The sequence below is a fragment of the Hesperophylax consimilis genome, chromosome 28 (genome assembly GCF_061612785.1).
Source record: "Hesperophylax consimilis isolate HC1 chromosome 28, BYU_Hcon_1.0, whole genome shotgun sequence".
NCBI lineage: Eukaryota > Metazoa > Arthropoda > Insecta > Trichoptera > Limnephilidae > Hesperophylax > Hesperophylax consimilis.
The window spans coordinates 5838574-5860780 of record NC_142863.1 but is presented as its reverse complement, the minus strand read 5'-3'; the positions used below and the strand labels follow the sequence as shown (position 1 = coordinate 5860780).

The following is a 22207-nucleotide window of genomic DNA, read 5'->3' as shown; positions in this document are numbered from 1 at the left end:
AAAAACTGATATTCAAAAGTGCCTTCAACCACTGCACAATTATGTATTTAATATTTATAAAACACTTTACAATCAATTTTACGAAAAAAAAAAACAATATTTGAAAATGCTTAACGTATATTTTCAAAATGTGCAAGTTCTTCGTACAAAAACACATGACTTCTTAAATCGGTTTATTTTAAACAATTTTGACAGTGACTTTTTTGCGAAATTTGCCTAAATGGATCAATCCATGATTGTGAACTGATAAAAAGTACTACGTATTTAGAAAAATCGTAATTACTTAGTCTCTGAACAGCTGCAGGGAGGGGAGGTACTAGTTTCATCCTGTAAATCTCTGAGATTACTCTGGTCTACGTGTGCTGATGAGATTTGGATATCGGTGCCAATACTAGGTAGCTCAAAGCAATCTTCTTCCGATTTACCAAAAAATGTACCTTGGCGATATTTCTTGCGCTAAATGGATTATATGAGACAATTTTGGTGATTAGATTTTTGCAGAAAATTCTAAACCGTGCTCCAACCCTATAAACTCTGACAATAATGACGAAAACTTTAATCTACATATACACGCTATTAACCTTAATCAATCATATGTACTTAAATATTTTAAAATCTTGATCTGAATAAAAGTGCCGGATCTGATTTAATTCCATTCACATTTTATGTAAAGTGTCGGAACCAATTAGCCTATCCTCTCTACTTGCTATTCATAATGTCATTTGAGGAAGGAAACTTCCCCGACGTTATCTACAAAAGCGGAGACAAAAATAATATTACCAATTACAAGCCCATCTCTAAACTCTCGATTGTCAGCAAGATAATGGAAAACAAAGTTCTTTTTCAACTTTTTCCAGCAGTACAAACAATATCAAAAAATCAACACGGCTTTTTCAGAAAACGGTCTGTCGAGACCAAACTGCTAGAATACATAGATTTTATATTAATTTCCATGGGTAGTAAACATAAAGTAGATTCAATCTACATGGATCTTTCTTAGGCCTTTGATAAAATTAATATCGAACTGTTTATGAGAAGCTGTCAAAATTCAAAATTAGGATACCTTCTATGATGGATCAAGTCGTATCTCACAAGCAGAAGTCAAGCGGTTAGAGCTAAAGGTTTCTCTACGCGTTTCTATATTATACCATCAGGAATTCCACAAGGATCACATCTCAGATGTTAATTGTTTATTTTGTATGTCAATGATATAGAGACATGTTTTAAAAACTCAAATTTTTAAAATTTTTGCAGATGTCACAAAAAAGCCACTAATATCAATGACCGCCTAGAATTGAGAGAGTATACTAATAGGCTTGGAATATTTTTTTGCATTTGCAATAAACTTTAATGTTTAAATATAAATTATTTTTATTTTAAATATGAAAAAAGTTGAAAAAAAAACTTTACACAAACATTTTCAATTTAAACATCAAAAAATTTAAAAGAATTTGAAATTTAAGGAACACAGTCACTTCACTCTTTCATGTCGTTCCTACAAAAATGATTCAATATTATAATAACAATTCAAAGAGAGTAACCAAAAAATCAGACATCTTGGATTTATTTTGTAATCAATATAAACATTTATTTTTTTTTGCATTTAACTGCACATGCATAAGGCATTGTTATTAAACTATTTCACTTTCATGGAAGTTTTAAATTCACCCGATGAAAGTCAATTAAAAAGTTATTAGCATTAAATAACCTCGCTTATAACATTATTAATGGATTAAAACTGACGAAAATAACACAATGATAATAACTATATTGAATTACACCAATATAATAGTGAATTGGCCATTAGAATAGAAATTATAAATTTTCAAACTTCCTCTTTCTACCAGCACTGATACTATCTTCAATACTATCAACGTTATGGACATAAAACAGCTCTTTGCAAGATCCATCTTGATTTTACACCAAAACAGCAAAACACTATACAAACTAACTCAAACGATACACAATACCCGAGCCAATAATAAAGAACTTTTCCAAACTCCTTTTGCTAAAACCACCTTTGGGCAAAGACATTTTGAGTACACAGCTTGCAAACTATACAATACACTATCAGCCATGATTAGACAAACAGGGTCAATAAACAAATTCAAATATGAAATAAAGAAATGGATAACAAGAATTGGGCGTCCCACTATCGCAAACATCTATAAACCAAATTACACGTAAACAATAACAACGATTCACACACAAAATAAAATATCAGAATCAATAATTTTATAAAACCCCTTTGTAAATACGTCCTCCAACTAAATGCATTTATAATATTGTCGTCCTTGTACCTACACTTTCTATTATCTCTTTATTGTCTCCATGGTCTAAAGTGTACACAACTTTCTAATTTTATTTTGATTTAGTTATGCATGTAAATATTTTTTAAGTATCTATACGTCTGTCTCGACACAGGTGTGCCCTAGTGAGACAGATTTTAGAAACTTTTACAAACTTTATATTGATAAATAAATAAATATTTATTTTTCGAAATAACTTTATTGAGTAAAACCTCAAATTGTAATATTTAAATATTGAAGACAATATTAGTGATTTCTAAACGAAACTCTGAAACAGAAAAATCACAAAAGGAAACGGTCACATCTGGGACTCGAACCCAGGACTCTTGTCTTTCCGGGACAGTGCTCTACCAACTGAGCTAATGGGACCCTATTCCCCTCGGTCACTTTTAACTGTATCATACGTCGAATAAGAACCACTAACATTGTCTTCGTTTTTTCACCGCACATTTTTATTGGCAACTATCTTTATGTATGATCGCAAGATTCAACCCGAACTAAATGCAATCCTGCGATTTATATTTTTCGGAATAACTTTATTGAGTGAAACCTCAAATTGTAATATTTAAATATTGAAGACAATATTAGTGATTTCTAAACGAAACTCTGAAACAGAAAAATCACAAAAGGAAACGGTCACATCTGGGACTCGAACCCAGGACCCTTGTCTTTCCGGGACAGTGCTCTACCAACTGAGCTAATGGGACCCTATTCCCCTCGGTCACTTTTAACTGTATCATACTTCGAATAAGAACTACTAACATTGTCTTCATTTTTTCACCGCACATTTTTATTGGCAACTATCTTTATGTATGATCGCAAGATTCAACCCGAACTAAATGCAATCCAGACAGCGTCTTTTTAGATAAACCTATCTTATTTTTTATTTTTAATGTAAAAAAAAAAAATATATATATATAAATATATTTTTTTTTTTTAAATACATAACAATATTGCAAGATTTAATTACATGTGCTGTCTAGATTATGCTTTCTTTATTTTCTCAATTGGTACATAAAAAAGGGTGTAGTTAAAACTGTTTTCAAATTAAATACAGCGCAATCCAAATTAAAAATGATGGATTTACGAGAAAAGAAATGCAAAAAGGTATAAAAAACAAGAAGAAATAATGTTCAAAGTTTTAGTATTTTAAATATACAAAAGAAAGCATTATGAAAGAAAGAAGTTATTATTATTATTATTTACATTTACAATCAATTATCAGATGAAGGTGGTGATGGCTTAGATAACGTGGCTTTTGAAGAGTCAGGAAAAAAATTTCGACATTCCGATACAACTTGTAACAGAAACTGTCGTTGTTCTTCGTCTTTTGTCAAACAGGAATTGAAGTCTTGGATTAATTTTACCCCTCTTCTTTCTTTCTACATCCATCTAGCGTGATGAATGGCACCAGGAACTTTGAAAAAAGTATCTTTTGGCGGAGTACGTCCTAACACAACTAACGAAAGTTGAATTAATTATTTGTAATCATCCCTTGGCTGTTGGTTTTTTAATTGTTCTGTAATTCCTTATTTTATGTCTTATATTTTTATCTTCAATAGCAGTTTTGTATTTTGTCTTGTCTAGCTTTGACCACCCAGTCTGAAAGTTTTTAAAGATATTTGAGTGGGGTCCAGTAGTTGTGCCCATCTTTAAATCAAAAACTGATTTGAGAATAATTTCTAAAATATGGTGGCTACATGCTAAATAAAGAAGATTTTTCTCTAATAATTTCTCCAACAAAACGCTGGTTCCGTTGAAACGACCAGTATTTACCGCAGTGGTATCAAAACACATTGCCTGGATTTTCTCAACTGCCCACACTCTTCAACTGCTGAAAATACAGCTTTTGCCTGAGTAATTTCCGTACCATTTTCAAGCAGAAGAACACCTATCAAATATTCTTCATCACCACAACTAATCAAAATCGCTACCCTTACTACATTTTCTTTACTCAAAATATCTGGAAGTAATTTTCCGTCCCTGTGCACGGCAGCTCCTTCTTAATCGGAATTTTTGAATCTATGTTTGATAAGCTCAGTCCTTTGTTTTCGGAATAGCTGTCTGCGAAGTCGTATTACACTTCTACATAATACAATAAATTCTGTGAGTCAAAACCTAACGCCTCTGCAGTAGCTGATATTATTCAAATTGCGTCTCTACCTGAAATACTACATCTATCTAACAATAAACCCAATTTTTCGGTAATAATCTCTACACTTCCTCTATCATACTTATTTTTCTTTATTTCTGGTTCTCCTTCCTCTATGTCGGCAAAATTCACCTCCATCTATTCTTGTTCCTTTTCTTCTGATGTGCTGCTTGTTGAAGATTCCAGTTGTGCAATTAAATTTTCTAAAACATCTTAACATCTTCTAAAAAAAAGGAAAAAACCCATTAAGCGGTAACAAGCAGCAAAGCACTCACGGAATAGGCATCAAGACAAATAATCTCAAAAGAAAAAGGATAGGGAAAACGTGAAAAGAGAGAGAAAAACTCTACTAACCTACTTTTTGTGATTTTTCCAATCTCGCCATCTCAGCTGCATGTCTTTTTTCTCTTCGTTGTTGTACTTTTACTAAATTCATGTCAATGCCTCCCATGCAGCCAGGACTACCTATTTTTTCTGGATTAACAAAAACTGCTTGTCTTCTTCAACAGTGTTTTTTAATGCATCCTGATGAGAAATATCAAAAAGGTCACCAAGGGCTGACATGAAAGCTTTGACTTCTTTATTTTGAGCTGTGCTTTTAGATCTGTTAGCGTTTTTTGTAGTTTTCTAAACACTTTTCGTACAGTTTTTCAAGATTTGTAACACAATCTTGAAAGTGTTTGGTTGTTATCTTAGCTTTCTCCCAAAAAATAACAACTTCCTGTTTTGTAAGTCTTGAAGCTTCTCTGGTGTTCAATTTCACTTGCCTTTTTTTTATAAAATAAGCGTAAAACTTGACAATTAGATTGTAATTTACTGCCAGTGATTTCATGAGACATGTGGCCAATTAAATACACCATTTCTTTCTGCCTTGAACTCAAACCTGCACGAGCATGGCTCGTTAATGCTGTAGAAGACATAGTCCCACAAACCTCACAAGAAAAAACTCACTAGAAGAATGTTGTTCAATAATTTTCAGAATGTTCAGAATGTTCACTTGTTCACTGTTTCTCTGACCTCTCCCGCACACTTTCGAAAGAGTGGGAAAACCCCAGGTACCCCAGACAAGGAACACAAAAGGAAGGGTGTGTTTATGACACTCCAGGTAGAGATTCTATGAAGAAAAGGTCCTTGGCAATAGCTCTTCTGTAACAAATCCGACCTTTTAAGGGATATAACTATAAACCAGATAATAACCGTTAACTTGCAATTCCTAAAAACATTTATAAAGTTGAAAAATATTTTTGATTTATGTTTTATTATATATTATATGATTTTATTTCATATGATGTCGTTTATTATATTGTTTAACAGTGTATTACGTTCAAAGTAAACAAAATTTGATCAAAAGTGATTAAATTAAGTATTCTTTTTTGCCAAAAAACGTTTTGTTCATATTTAATCTCGATGAGGCATGGGTTAACATTATCCAATTGAGCTAAAACTTTCCAAATCTTATTTTCTAGACAAATGGCAAATATAAGGGGGGTCAGGCCGGCATTCGCACGAAATTATTTTTTCACCTTATACCTTGTAACCACCCTAGACTCTTCAGCCTTTGTCCGTTGATTTTTTCCTATGCTAGTGATACCTACCGTCGGGTGGCATATCTACATACAAATTTCCATCGATCCCCACGGTAAACAAGATCTTTATAGGTATTTCACAATAATGCTCATTTTTCAGCGTTGTGTGATTTTTGTTTTTAAAATTCAAATAAAGGGGACTATGTTTTGTGGTAATCGAGTTCCGTTTAATTAGAGTGGGTGACTTCTTTACCAGTGAAATTTTGAAAACTTTTTCATAAAACCGTGCATCTAATTTCCTGTTGTTTCCTACAGGACATCTAATCCTAATTTTGTAGTTGCTACAAATCCGATAGCATGAAATAAATTGGTAGTTTACTTACGTAGGTCCCAATGGCCGACTTGGTTAAGGCCCTGTCCCGGTAATTTAAGAGAACGTGAGTTCGATTCCCAGTTGCGACCATTATTTTTTTTTCTTATTCTGTTTCATGTTCAGTTCAGATTTATAGTATTGTAGCGTCGAGAAAAATCTAGATTAACTAATTAATAATAAACCGCTCGACCTACTTAGTACCTACTCCCGAATTATGTACCTGCAGTCCAAATCGCATCGTAAACTAAGCAACCTACGTACTGCAAGCCCCTACTTGTCTAACGACAACAATAATATCGCAAGTCGGTCTTACACATTACGAGAACTCGCCAGAAGGTTCGAGTCTACGGCCTAGGCATAATTTCCACGCCGTCGAAACTTCGGGAAAGGGCCAGTCCGAGCGAGTGGTCTCGATTTAGTTGCCGTTTAACTACCTGCTGTTGCCACCGACCGAACAATATAAATAAGCCCGACGCAGCGAGCATATTATTAGTGTTCAGTTTTTACTATCGTCGGCTGCACCTACTTACGAGTACTACGACCTAGTTTCGCGAGCATTCATAGTATTTGTGCATAATTAACGTGAAATACTTTGATTGTAAAATCAGCTTTCAACTTATCAATAAACGCTATACCCGAGTGAGAGATCTTTTCATTTATGCACCACGATAACTACAGTATTATCATCTTCTTTAATATTTTATTACATTGATAGGTATTTTTCGGAAAAATTATTTTAATTCAAATGGACTAAATATTGGCCTAACACTTCCATATTATTTGTATATGTTTAGTGGTCTGTTTTTACAATAGTGAGGAATTCACAGTTTTTCAATTTCATAAAAAAATCTTTTTCTTGAGTTCAATGTGGGATAAGTGAAAAATATTAAAAATCATACTTCTGAATCATACCTTTTATTATGAAATTACTCACTACATATTTTTGAGCAAATTCTGAGTAAAAACTCTACTTTGCGCCGCTCGTATACAAAGCTTACGATACACCCTGTACACCAAGTTGTTTAAGAGTTTTATTTCTTGTATTACGTAAAAAGTATAATAATATTGCTCTGGTATTTGTGCATAATTATTTAAAAAAATATTTTTCTTCTCTGTCATCTTGAATCAATTTCACAGAAGCGTATTTTCTCAGTAACGCCTTGGTAAAAGAACATCAGTCAGAATCAAAATATAGCTTGAATAAGCAGTTTTTGGTGACTTGTAGGCTCGACTGGGTGCAATGGCGATAGTGGTGCTGGTCTTGTCTTCCCGTCCGACCGGGATCAACAGAGGAGCTGGTGGCTACGCGGCGTACTAAGTGTTGGCCCCAATGACACATCATAGCTTGAATAATAGTGTTTGGTGACTTGTAGGGTCGACTGGGTGCAATGGCGACAGTGGTGTTGGTCTTGTATTCTCGTCCGACCGGGATCAACAGAGGAGCTGGTGGCTACGCGGCGTACTGAGTGTTGGCCCCAATGACACATCATAGCTTGAATAATAGTGTTTGGTGACTTGTAGGGTCGACTGGGTGCAAGGGCGACAGTGGTGTTGGTCTTGTCTTCTTGTCCGACCGGGATCAACAGAGGAGCTGGTGGCTACGCGGCGTACTGAGTGTTGGCCCCAATGACACATCATAGCTTGAATAACAGTGTTTGGTGACTTGTAGGGTCGACTGGGTGCAATGGCGACAGTGGTGCTGGTCTTGTCTTCTCGTCCGACCGGGATCAACAGAGGAGCTGGTGGCTACGCAGCGTACTGAATGTAGGCCCCAATGACACATCATAGCTTGAATAACAGTGTTTGGTGACTTGTAGGGTCGACTGGGTGCAATGGCGACAGTGGTGCTGGTCTTGTCTTCCCGTCCGACCGGGATCAACAGAGGAGCTGGTGGCTACGCGGCGTACTGAGTATTGGCCCCAATGACACATCATAGCTTGAATAACAGTGTTTGGTGACTTGTAGGGTCGACTGGGTGCAATGGCGACAGTGGTGCTGGTCTTGTCTTCCCGTTCGACCGGGATCAACAGAGGAGCTGGTGGCTACGCGGCGTACTGAGTGTTGGCCCCAATGACACATCATAGCTTGAATAATAGTGTTTGGTGACTTGTAGGGTCGACTGGGTGCAAGGGCGACAGTGGTGTTGGTCTTGTCTTCTCGTCCGACCGGGATCAACAGAGGAGCTGGTGGCTACGCGGTGTACTGAGTGTTGGCCCCAATGACACATCATAGCTTGAATAACAGTGTTTGGTGACTTGTAGGGTCGACTGGGTGCAATGGCGACAGTGGTGCTGGTCTTGTCTTCCCGTCTGACCGGGATCAACAGAGGAGCTGGTGGCTACGCGGCGTACTGAGTATTGGCCCCAATGACACATCATAGCTTGAATAACAGTGTTTGGTGACTTGTAGGGTCGACTGGGTGCAATGGCGACAGTGGTGCTGGTCTTGTCTTCCCGTTCGACCGGGATCAACAGAGGAGCTGGTGGCTACGCGGCGTACTGATTGTTGGCTCCAATGACACATCATAGCTTGAATAACAGTGTTTGGTGACTTGTAGGGTCGACTGGGTGCAATGACGACAGTGGTGCTGGTCTTGTCTTCCCGTCCGACCGGGATCAACAGAGGAGCTGGTGGCTACGCGGCGTACTGAGTGTTGGCCCCAATGACACATCATAGCTTGAATAACAGTGTTTGGTGACTTGTAGGGTCGACTGGGTGCAATGGCGACAGTGGTGCTGGTCTTGTCTTCCCGTCCGACCGGGATCAACAGAGGAGCTGATGGCTACGCGGCGTACTGAGTGTTGGCCCCAATGACACATCATAGCTTGAATAACAGTGTTTGGTGACTTGTAGGGTCGACTGGGTGCAATGACGACAGTGGTGCTGGTCTTGTCTTCCCGTTCGACCGGGATCAACAGAGGAACTGGTGGCTACGCGGCGTACTGAGTGTTGGCTCCAATGACACATCATAGCTTGAATAACAGTGTTTGGTGACTTGTAGGGTCGACTGGGTGCAATGGCGACAGTGGTGCTGGTCTTGTCTTCCCGTCCGACCGGGATCAACAGAGGAGCTGGTGGCTACGGGGCGTACTGAGTATTGGCCCCTTTGACAAACAGAAAGAAAAATGCCGGAACAATACATATACGGCCTATACGAAGGTCTTTGATTTGAGGGATTGGCTGAAGAGGCAGCTTAACGAGCTTTTGTTACAACGGGAACTTTTCCAAGGTAAGTCGCTTCGTTTCTCTGTACATTGTTGACTGTGTTTTTAATTAAAGATATTAAAAATCCTTTTTTTTTCATTTACTCTAAAAAGGAGGACTTGAGGAAAGTTATTTCAATCGAGGTCTATGTCAATATTTGGGGATGCAGTCTGAAAAATCATTTTGAGGAGAGGAAGGAATGAACATGATCATTTCTGCATACTTTCGTCGAGTTATAACTCAAGTTTAGCAAATGACGGTCATAATACTTAAAGAACGTTACGTGGGTCACAATAAGTGGGGCGCAATGGGGTACTCTCCGTTCCGGACTGAATTATAATAATCTATCAAAAAGACACAAAATATCGAGGAACTGAGTGAATAAAAAAAAACAAAAGTTGAGGTTTAAAGGTAAATAAAAGAAACCCAAAGGATTGTAACTGAATCTGAAGATGACGAGGCTTGCTTGAATTGCCATGATTTATGAAATTCTATTGAAGGCTGGAATTTGTATTTGATAGTGGGACAAACTACCCTCAATATGCGGTTTGTACCATCTCTTCTTCTAAAAAAACACGGCATCCTCACAGTTTACATAGAAAAATGATTTTTCCATTTTGAAGGTATAGTTACTATAGAAAATTACCATAAATTTTCCAAGGAATTTTGATAAATTGGGTGAACTAGTAAGAAATGCTTCTGAATACATTATTTTTTTCCAGTTACATGCACTCTTCAGCAATCCAACACTGTGAACTTTGATTGCTACGATTCTGACAATACACTAACCACCTGCCCAAAGAAGATAGTCGACGGTAAAGCCATTCATCCCTCGTGCAAGGAAGGATACGTCAGCAGAGGAAGTTTAGTTGCGTTGACTTGCCAACACGGCCAGTGGAACAACCCCATTCCCAAATGCATCCCAAGTGAGTAGAATGTTCAATCAACTAACTGCTGTCTATTTGTTCGGTTTAATCCAATTTATCATGATGATTAGAGGCTTTGAAATGTGACCATATATTGTTTTACGTTAGTTCCTAACAGGAGGCCCCGAGTTAAATAATTTCCCTCAGGGCTTTCGTTATCTTTAGGGAATGCTGTGTGAAGGATCTTTATAGGTAAATGAAGAAGAGGTAGTTTTGGGAAGGAAAGGATATGAGGGGTGTGTAGGAATGTAGGGGTCAGGGATTCCAGGAGTTCCATCCTTCTCACTACGGTTCAAGGCAACTGGTCGAGAGAGTCCGACTGGATAGGTAAAAGGGTGTCCCTCAACCGGACTCTCCCAAACCAGTCGCCCACGCAGTTGGTGGGTGGACGCAGCCACCGCCAAGATATGGTCAAACCTTACCCCCCATGGACCCTGGGACCAGTGCTAAATCACCAAACTTAGCAAATCACGAGGGGTGACCTATGGCAGAGATGTTGGTTATCCAATGAATAGTTCCCAAGGAGGCGGTTCCCATACCCGCCTCCCAAAATGAGAGTACAAAGCAGACGTTTGTCTTAGGTTAAGTTTGAAGGTTGGAAAATACTAATAGATTATTAAAATGAATAACCTAAACTGAGAACCTAATAACTTATATTGTGTACATTTTTTCCATCTTCCAACGACATTAATAGTTTTTTGTAGACATTGAATGTTAATAAAAAATGCGTATTAAGCGTTCAGCTGAATCCCGCACCTTAACCTAATGATTTCCAACAATCACCCTTAATAATAAACGTGGTATAATTTTATACAATTTGTAAACAACCGTGTACGTGAAAACCTTATTAATAAACTTAATTTGACCAGACTGATATTTAACAGCCAAAAAAGTAATCCCATTGTTTGAAAAGCGGAGGAGGGTAATTTATTTGTAGTACAAACTTGAAATATCTCGTCCCGTTCAGCACCGCGCTTCTTTTTCCACATAAAGACCATATTTTAAGCATGATAACAATTTTTTGAACATTCTTGAAATAATTTTTTTCCTTGCCACTAATTGATTTATTCCAATTTGATTTTTATTATTTTAGGTCTCGGAGGGTTTTTTTTATTAAGGGAAAAAAATCTATAACATGAAAAATTGTTTAATTTAAAAAAATATTAATTTGGAGTACAAAATACATAAATATATAGATAACACAAAAATAATAACCGATCCCAGTCCAAACAAAACAACCAAAACGGAAACTGACATTTTATTTACTGTATTTGTTGCTGAAATAAAGGTTGCAACCTAGCCTTAAAAAAATAGACGCCATGAGAAATATCATTCTCAAGCGATACCCTAAATACGGGCCGATTTGTTCGACAAAATCAAGAGATATTCATTTTTGTTCATGTTCCTCATTAGGAATTCTGGTACTGAAAAGGTTTAGGGGATTTTTACAAAAATCGGGATAGCATATTTATAAATAAATGAAAATAAAATTAAATATTTCAAGGATGAGAGGAATGAGTTAAGCTCAAAGCACTACTACTGTCCGGACGAGTAAATAATTACTGTAGATTGTACCCGATAGTGACGGATAGACCAAAATAATTATGTTATAATAATATTTCTATTTTTGAAACGGACGATGGAATTCCATTATAAAATATTGTAATAAAACAAATATTAAACGTTTTTCCACTTTAATTTTACTGACCGTAACCGGTTTCAGCTCGTTAAAGCCATCTTCAGACTGGTACAAATTATTCTTAGTCTACAGTTTATTTACATAACATATGTGTGAGGGGGGAGAAGGGTGGTGTGCAAGTGTTTCAATCAATTGTATTAATTACGTTTGTTATGATAAGTCGATTTAGACTAATTTATAATTATTTTGGTAATACCCTTAGACTAATTACCTTGGGTTTGTAGCTTACTTCAATATTGTTCATGGAAAAACCTTTCAAGTAATATGAATAATTAATGACCTAATTTTACTGTCAAATCGTTATTATATGTATAATGTATGGGCTTTAAAAAATTTTTTTTTTTTTTTTTGTTTTTTGAAGGGATACATGTTTACATTGGAGTAGGAATGGTCATTACATAACCTAAATACATATCTTAAATTCGAAAAAATTATAAAAATTACAATGGATACAAAAGTGGATACTTAGCAATTGATTCTAATTGTTTATTCATTACAAAATTAGGGCAATTTTTTGTTAAACAAGTAATTTCTAAATATTCTAGTCTATGTTAAAAACGTGACATTTAGCTCAATTAGTTTCAATCCACCTTCCTCTAAACCTCCTCCATCATTTTCCCACAGGGAAACAATTTTTAAACCACTAAAATCAGAACCAAATTTTGTTGTTTCTATTGATAAAAATCAACATAATGATATTTTTTTTTTTTTTTTTTTTTTTTTCACTTGTAGCAAACACTTTGTGGGTATACATAATTATAATAATTAAAATAAAATAAATTTGTTTAAATACCACTTTATTGAAATACAATAAAGTGGTATTTAAACAAAGTTATTTTATTTTAATTATTATAATGATATTTTGTTTAACCCGAACGGGAATTATAAATCTCACACACTCTATTGGAGTGCTTAAAATAGGTCCCCTTCTTCCGCTATTTTCCCTAAAGTGGTGAATGAAAATTCTACTTTTATTCAGACTTAAATTTCCCTCAAAACAACAATAATATACCGTCCAACGCTGCCGATTTAAACAAATCTTTATTATCCTATCTTCTCAATGTCTCCGAAACTGAACAGAATACTTCAGTGGAATATCAGAATCGCTGAACATGACATTATAGCTGCCGCCATTTGCGAAACGAATTGTATCAATTTAAGATTTCTGAATATTATTATCTTAGACATGATCGACTGGATGGTAAAAGTGGCGCTGCTCTAATTATTCATGATTCTATGCCTTTCAAACAAATCATTTTTCACACTATCTCTAACGATTTTCAGATTGTAGCAGCTGTTGTATCTGGAATTGCAATATTATCAATATATATCCCTCCCTCCACAATTTTTGTTAAAAACAGATGGTCATCATTTACGTTAAAGTAATTATTCATTATCAGTGAAACGCGTCCAGGTAGAAGATAAACGTATTTTGGAAAATAAAAAGTGGTATGGATGGTGAAAATTCTGTAAAAAAATTTCTTCTGAAACTCCGCAGTCATCTGTTATGACTAATTTAAAAAAAAATCGGTTCGTCATATGCTCCGCAGCGTACCAAACATATTTCAGAAAACATTATAATAGGTTTAGCTGATAAAATTGCTCCTCATTTAGTTGCCAGGTTCGAAGAAATGCCCTCTTTTATTTCATATCTATCTCATTCTAACTGGCTAGACTCTCATTTCTCAGTTGGTGAATTCAAACGAGTAATTCAATTCCTTTCTGACTCTTCTCCGGCTCCTGATGGAATTATAAAGCTCCTTTGAAGTATTCTCTGACATGTCGGTTGAATATTTCTTGTCCTTAATCAATAACATATTTGAAACAGTATTTATTCAAGATTTCTGGAAAGTTAAAAAAATCTTACCGGTTTTAAAGTCTCATCATTTAGTCGTATTGCTCTTTCGTGGTGTTCAATAAAAGTAACGGAACATTTGACGAATAACAGATTAGAATGGTTTGTTGAAAATCACAGTTTTAGTCGTATCACGGTCTCTCCGCGAACACGAACTGTGAATCACGGTGCGATCATTAAAATCAATAAAAGCGATAGAAAACTACAAGTAACGCTCATATTACCTCACGATGGTGAAATGCAAAAATGCAAGAAATATGTCGCTAAGGACAGTGAATTATATTGCGTACAAAAAGCCATTGGTGCATAGTCACAAAACAAGATTTACTGAAAAAAAAGGCCTAAAAATTCCACTAATATCAAATAAGTATGGTAGCAGAACACTTGACTATTTGATACCTGTGATTTATAACAAATTTAACAAAAACTTTAACTTGAAAAATAATGAGGAACCCTGCCCTAAACTGACAAAAAAGTGGTTAATAAATGAACAAAACGTTTATCTATCCTAAACATTATATTTGGTATAAATATTTAAACTTAAGCTAATGTGTATTATGTTATAACATTAAATGGTAGAACCTACAGACAAGCTGATTGTCACAGCTTTGTGGGACTACCCATATCTTATATTGTATTAAATGTAATTATATTAAATTTAATAAATAAAAAATAAAATAAAAAAAATAAAAAATAAAAAGTGCAGCGTCTGTGGTGGTAGTTTCCACACATTATGTACAAACCAAAACATCGCCATTCTTGTAGAAAAGGAATGGATAAGTGCTAACTGCAATGTGGACACAGGACCGAGCGAGTTTCCACACATTATGTACAAACCAAAACATCGCCATTCCTGTAGGTAAGGAATGGATTAGTGCTAACTGCAATGCGGACACAGGACCGAGCGCTAACGGTAACAACGCAGCTATAAACGTCGGAGCCGGTGGCGGCATAATACTCAAAGCAAAAAAATATCCAGAAATGAAGCAAATTCTGAATGAAATAAACCAAAAGATTAACACTATGTATGCAATGGAAAAAGACATGGAGACACTCACCCAGTCAACAGAATTTTTATCTAACAAATACGATGAACTGTTGTCACTACATTTGGAGTTAGGGACAAAACTAAAAGAAAATGAAAATAAGTAACGAACAAAAATACCTACCTTGAAAAATGTAATCATATTTTAGAATACCGTAACCAAGAGATCGAACAAGCGGAGAAAAATTGTAACGTCGAAATGTTTGGTACTGAGATGAAAATATTGGAAAACCGTCAAAATACTCGCAGAGAAGTTGAATGTAAAAAAAAGAAAACATTTAAAAGGTGTGGAGACTTTCCGTAAGAACAGACTCCAAACCAGCAAACTTTATTATTAAATTCACGCGTCAAATATTTCGAGACGAATGGATAAAACAAAGGAAAACTCCGCTGACGAACAATGACATATACAAAAATGGAACTAACGGCAGAATATACATTACCAAAAATCTTACCAAAGAAAAAAAGGGCTCCTATTCAATACAAAACAAAAACTGAAACCAAAATATAAATACGTATCGGTACAAAATGGCAAAATATTAATTAGAAGTGAAGGTGAAGGCAAAATCATACAAATAAAAAGTGATAGTGATATAAACAAAAACATTTAATATTAAACTTTAAAAAATATATTTTTTTAAATACCTTTCAACTCTGAACGCTCATTTGATCAGTTAAAAAATCTACGCCATGGAAGATTCAATACTATTTGAAACACATACAATTATCAAGTGTCGAAATTTGGATACATCAAGCAAATAACCTCGACTGAACCAAATTTCTTGAACTATGGTGCCATTAACATAAACTTATTGGTTGATAAAAATAGTGTAATTACCACAGACATAGGAATTAATAGACGAGAAGATAATGGCGAGGGGTAAAATCAACTGTTGAAGAACGAAGGGAGTGAAGCTGACTGTGATTCGTCAGTAAATCAATCTGACAGTAAATAGGCATCTCGCATTATAATATCACCATTTACTTCTTAAAAGTAAAATCTGCTTTTGAATGAATAGACATTTTTACATGGGAGCGCAAATTACTCGCCACGTTATGAACAAATTTGCGAAGTCCAAATTCGGCAAAAAAATTCGGTTCTATTTTCAGAGTCGAATATTTCGTTTAAGTGTTTAGTTAAGACACTTTTATAAATGTTCATAATTTACTTCCCAGCAACCAACGAGCTTTGTGTTTCGCTTCCAGACGTTTCTCGATGTGATAGTAACAACTGATTCATATTATACGATGTGAATATGCTTAAAATAAAGTAAAATAATGCTTATATATGGAATGTAATACGACAATTGGGTTTATTCTCTTTTTCACATCTATTTTTATAAGTTTTCATAGTACAAGTCAACATTTTGCCGTGTTATTTCGTAAAATGAACCGATGATGTCTCGACCATAGTTTGCACAAGAATGATGACGTCACGTTTTCAAATTTCACTTGAGGCCATACGCGAGCACAGCCGGCTCCAATGGAACCGGTATGGGGAGTGGGGAATAATACGCTTTTAATCACTTAGGGCAGGTCTACTAATATTCATATGTCTATGGTAATTACAGAATATTTAAATCTACTCAGTGAAAATGGTTTAGAAAGTGTAATATTAGATGTGACTCGGGATGAAATATTGAATGCAAAAAATGTTAAATCATGTATTTTTCATATTACAATACGTTACCGCTATAACACTGTATTGTCATATATTGCAACTAATACAATATCCGACCATTATAGGGAAAGAGGTACTTAAAAAAGATTATAACTAAATAAGTTAGAAAAAAATTTAATGATAATACCTTTGTATATTTAAAAGTTGTAAAAATGAGAGATTTCTTACAATCAAACTGAATACTACTCAGTTTCGTAAGACACTGTACAATACAAATGTAAAAAAAATAACTGAATAAAGAAATCATAAAGAAAAATCTCCTTATCTATCTGCCATCCGGAAAAAGAAATCAACTACGGATAATTTAAGTGTGTTTTCAACAGATATCCGCATTTCTCAATCCCTTAACTCTTTTACATTTTTCACATTTCTAGATCTTTCGCTAGCTAATGACGATGTATTAATTAATGTTTTGAAAATCATAAAACTTAAAATCCCCATAAAATTAGTTCCATTTTTTATGAACTTGCTAACAGACAGATCCATTACTATTCATTCTTCTTCAAATATATATATATATTTATTTTTTTTAAAGCTGATTTTTACTGACTGAAAAATTTGACTTTTTTTTTTTTTATACAATCATAGAACTCACTAACACTTTGAATGACAATACGATAAGGTACATTCAAAAGTACAAGACAATACAGCACACAGATAACACACATTCAAAAGTAAGACAATACGATAACACACATTGAAAATGAATAACATCGTACTGTAGCACAATGCAATAGAATTAAAATTTTAGCTAACTAAGTGAAAAGTTTTATTTAAATTCTTTTCTTTTTCTGGAAATAAAAATCTTGTTAGTGAAAAAAAATAATTATAAATAAATACATTCATTTATATAAGAATTAAAACTTTCAAATAATGTCTTTCCTTTTCTTCTTTGTTTGCTCTAAAATTGTAGCGTAAACTATGGAAAGGGCTACCCCAGGGGTTTTGTAATCATTCCATTAATATTTAATATTTATATAGGTGATTTTTACATTGTAATCCCTTCATCTAACAAAAAACTTTATTTTGTGGACAATTAAAAAAAAAAAAAAAAACTTATATATTTACCGCACAAAAAATTATCTTATGCTGCAAAACAATTAAATTTGACCTTGCATACTAATAAAGTTTGATTGTTGACAAATTCAAGGAATTCAACTACCTCTAAAACCAAGATAGTGGCTTTTACTCGCAAAAGAAAACTGCGCCATTTTACAGTTTTTACTTTCTATTTTGATAATGTCCCTCTTCAAATCGCTAAGCAAATAAAATTACTTCATCTACTTTTGGACCATAAGCTCTCCTAGTTCTCGCATATTCAGCACATTTCTGCTAAGTGTGAAAAGGGGTTTAATATGATGCGAGCTGTTTCCAGAGTATGGTGGGAATCTCATCCTACTACTCTTAAACTAATATATAACTCCCTTGTTCGAAGTCACTTGAATTATAGCACATTTTTTTTCGACTCACTTCCTAAATATCAAGATAAAAAAATTAAAATAATCCAATCATAAGCGCTCAGAATGATTATTGGGGCAGTGACATCTTTTCCAATTTATTCTCTCCAAGTACAATGTGTAGATCCTCCCTTCTTTTTGAGAAGATAATTCACGGATAGATATATCTATAAAGCGTTATCTTTGTCACGTCACTCGTTGGAAGGGAGTCTCGATCGTTTGTTCAGTAATTTGAATAACAGAAGGAAGATAATAGATAAAGATCGATTCCCTCTCCTACCAAATTTTTGTTTACATTCAGTTCTCTGTCTTCTCCCTCAAAAATCTACAAGATGATCCAATCCTCCCTATTTAAAGCACCTCGTTTGATGCTATCAATTTTATCCCCAAAATAATAATTTCTGACTTCCGGACGAAGATTTTAACTTCCCTCATAATATTCAAGATGTTGTGGAACATTTAAAAAAAAATGATCACTTCAAAGTTTCCTGGATTTTCCCAGATATATATTCCTTATATATCCCAGATATATTTCCGGTATATATTCCTGCTGTGTTCGTACAAACAGGTCTCCAACTCGTCCTGGAAGGAGTTTATAGAAAATTGGTTCTAGTCCTCGATCTATTTTTTGAGTCACCGCTTACCTTGGCCGTGAAAAATTGTCCTTTCCTGATTTGGTTCCTTCCTGGTTCTTTCCTGGTTTTAAACATGGTTTAGTAATTTGCCTGTGGAAAAGAAAATTACTACGCCGATCCTTGGCCTGAAGATCCAATGCACTGTTTCTCTTCTCCACGAAGAGAAAAAAATATTGCAAGTCACTACCGTGACTTTAGCCCACTGGCTCCTGGTTTAACTTTCTGCTGTCATGTGACAACAAAAAAAATCCACCGATTAATCCTACGGCTGCGCCAGCTGTTGTGTTCGCAAAAAAAGGTCTCCAACTCGTCTTGGAAGGAGTTTATAAAGAATTGGTTCTTTTAGATTAATCAGGGATTTATTAATACTCTGCGTGTTATAATAGTTTATTGTTTATTGTTGTTGTTATACGCCCATAGGGGCTTTTACATAGATTATAAATAAGTTTTACATAAGTTATCGAGTTAGAATTTATACTAAGAGTTATAAAAGTGAAGAATTTTAAAAAAATATACAAGTAGTTTTTGAAGAATATGGCGTAAAGAAACATTTTAAACAACATAATATTTAACAATAACAAAGAACAAAATATAATATAAAACATTACAATAACATATCTAATCGTTAAATCTATTACAATAATTTGTATGATTCCACAAAGTGTTGGTTTAATTTGAATTTAAGATTATAAAGGGAATCATGGAATATATCTATAATACCACCAAACTTGTTGCCCAAATCATGCATCCTATTGGTAAGTGAGTTTGACTGATAGTTGGTTTTATATGTGTCGCAAAAGAATGTTGTATTTTGTCTAGTATTTCTTGTCGGTACATAGAGTTTAATAGCAGCAACGATGGCAGTGAATGAAACAGTGACTCGATAGTCGACCTAACTAGAAGCTGGCTAATTGGAATCTGAAACAGTAGGTTTATCTGGGAGCCTTACCATTGGCCCCGGCAACTACAGGCCACAGGCTCTATCTTGAGGATTTCCATGCAAGCTCTAAGCATTGCCCTCTGTGCGTGCATCTATGAAGCTCTTATTTCTCAACATCCTCCCCCGGCTAACTCAGGACCTGGCTAAGATATTTTATTTTAATACATATTTTTCCAAAAAAAAGAGTCAATACAATTTACAACAGGTAACTCTAAATATTTCTTATAATCACTGTTGTCGTATTTACAAGTAGCCATTTTTTCCAGGAGGTAATTTCAAGGACATCTAGGACGAAGTTTTCCAATCCAAGAAGTTGGCTGTAGTTGTGGTGGACTTTTGATTCCCTCTGGAGACCTGAAATCAGAAGAAAATCGGTTAATACCCCTCAATAAGAATGTCGTCTCCAGTTTGTCTGCACAGCATTTCGACATATCAGACTCGGTAGGGTCTGCTGTTGTTTCATCTCTCCAATGTACAGAACACTTCCTCAGCTGACCTATGTGTCTTTTCCAAGAGATTTGACTTCCTAAAATTTTAGTAATATATAATTTTTTTCCGAGTCTTTTCTCAACAATACCTTTAGCCCAGGAACCTTTATTCAGTTGTCTGAAATCTCTCGCCAAACATTCCTGATCTACCCGAAAATTACTGCAAATTACCCTACCAAAATTCCTAATCTGATTATATTGGCTTTTTTCAATGTTCTTATTTGTTAACCGCTCTACTGAGGATGCTTGACTTCCTCGATCTTTATAGGAATCAGGCTACTAAAAGTTGATTTTAACCTTCTTCCAAACATGAGGACGGACGGTTCGACCCCCGTCGTAGAATGTGGGGTGTTCCGATAATCACTTAAAGATTCATATAATCTATTTTACAGTTTGATTGAAGTACATTAAAAACGAAAATCTTCTTCGAATTTTTTTTATTGTTTTTATCGAGTTCTCGGCCTGCCCATCGCTTTCAGGGTGCTAAATTAGGGTAGTTTACCATTTAATATTATTACTCCTTAAAAAATCTGTGAACCCTTGACTTGTGAAAACGGTTCCGTTATCAGATAAAACACAGTCCGGGTAGCCAAAATTTGAGAAAATTCTTCTTAATTCATTGATGATATTTACTGAGTCTGCATTGGGAACTTCAATACAATCTCAGGAAAATGCGTCGCATATGACAAGAAACATTTTCCCTGAAAACGGACCGCAATAATTAATATGGAGCCTACTCCATGTTGATTCTGAGTTAGGCCAGACTGACAAATGACTCTTAGCCGGCATCGGCCTAACTGCTGCACAATCGTTGCAACTTTGAACGATTTTTTCTTCAGTGAAGTCCTCGTTCAGTGATGGCCACCAAAAATAACCCTAGGCTAGGCCCTTCATCTTTACTATGCCTAAATGTGACCTGTGCGGTAAGTCTAACACTTTGATTTGCAGCGAACTAGGAATTACAATTCTGTGCTGCCAGAACAAACAATCATTGACAGTAGATAATTCGTTTCTTTTTACTCAAAATTTCCATAAGGAACTATCCCGATTAACTCTCTTGGGCCATCCGACACGCAGATGCCCTAAATTCTCTTGAATTTCTGTATCGGACTCTGTAGCAGCGACTATACGCTTTACATCTAAGTGCTCGCACTTCTCTATATAGCATACAAAATCCGTCCCGGTACTTTGCACCGACGCTATTTCTAAACCAAATATATCCATGAAATCTCTACCTACAATTAACTGAGTACCCCAGCAACAATGATGAATGTAACATTCATGTTTTTATTTGTATACCTCACCTCGAAAATTGCTTTGCCAATAACTTAATAGTAATCCCCGTGTAACCCAAAATAACACGGTTGTCTGGCAATAAATTTACCGAACCAAAATGACGGTTAAAAAACTTCCTTTGCATTACACACAACGATGATCCCGAATCGACCATCGCCCTAAATCTTAAATTATTTACTAGAATGTCTACTGTAAACGAGTTGATTGACGCTATACGGTTATCATTACTACGGTAATCCTCAAAAATTGGATTGACACTATCCGAATTATTATTGTAAACACAAAATTTATGTAGATGACCCACGCCATTTTTTTTATTTTTATTTATTTATTAAATTTAATATAATTACATTTAATACAATATAAGATATGGGTAGTCCCACAAAGCTGTGACAATCAGCTTGTCTGTAGGTTCTACCATTTAATGTTATAACATAATACACATTAGCTTAAGTTTAAATATTTATACCAAATATAATGTTTAGGATAGATAAACGTTTTGTTCATTTATTAACCACTTTTTTGTCAGTTTAGGGCAAGGTTCCTCATTATTTTTCAAGTTAAAGTTTTCGTTAAATTTGTTATAAATCACAGGTATCAAATAGTCAAGTGTTCTGCTAC

General features: G+C 35.0%; 2 protein-coding genes across 2 annotated transcripts in view; both read left to right on the top strand.

Moving 5' to 3' along the window:
- The window catches only part of LOC149410076 (modular serine protease-like), a 49780-nt gene extending 41484 nt beyond the window's left edge, over window positions 1-8296 (top strand). The window contains exon 8 of the mRNA XM_089648936.1: window positions 8178-8296. Within this exon, the coding sequence (XP_089505062.1) occupies window positions 8178-8296 (119 nt within the window). The remainder of the gene's footprint in view (window positions 1-8177) is intronic.
- A 340-nt stretch (window positions 8297-8636) lies between these two features.
- LOC149410075 (modular serine protease-like) overlaps window positions 8637-22207 on the top strand; it is an 89977-nt gene continuing 76406 nt past the window's right edge. Inside the window, exons 1-3 of the mRNA XM_089648935.1 lie at window positions 8637-8694; window positions 9362-9589; window positions 10287-10490. Of these exons, the coding sequence (XP_089505061.1) occupies window positions 8637-8694; window positions 9362-9589; window positions 10287-10490 (490 nt within the window). The remainder of the gene's footprint in view (window positions 8695-9361; window positions 9590-10286; window positions 10491-22207) is intronic.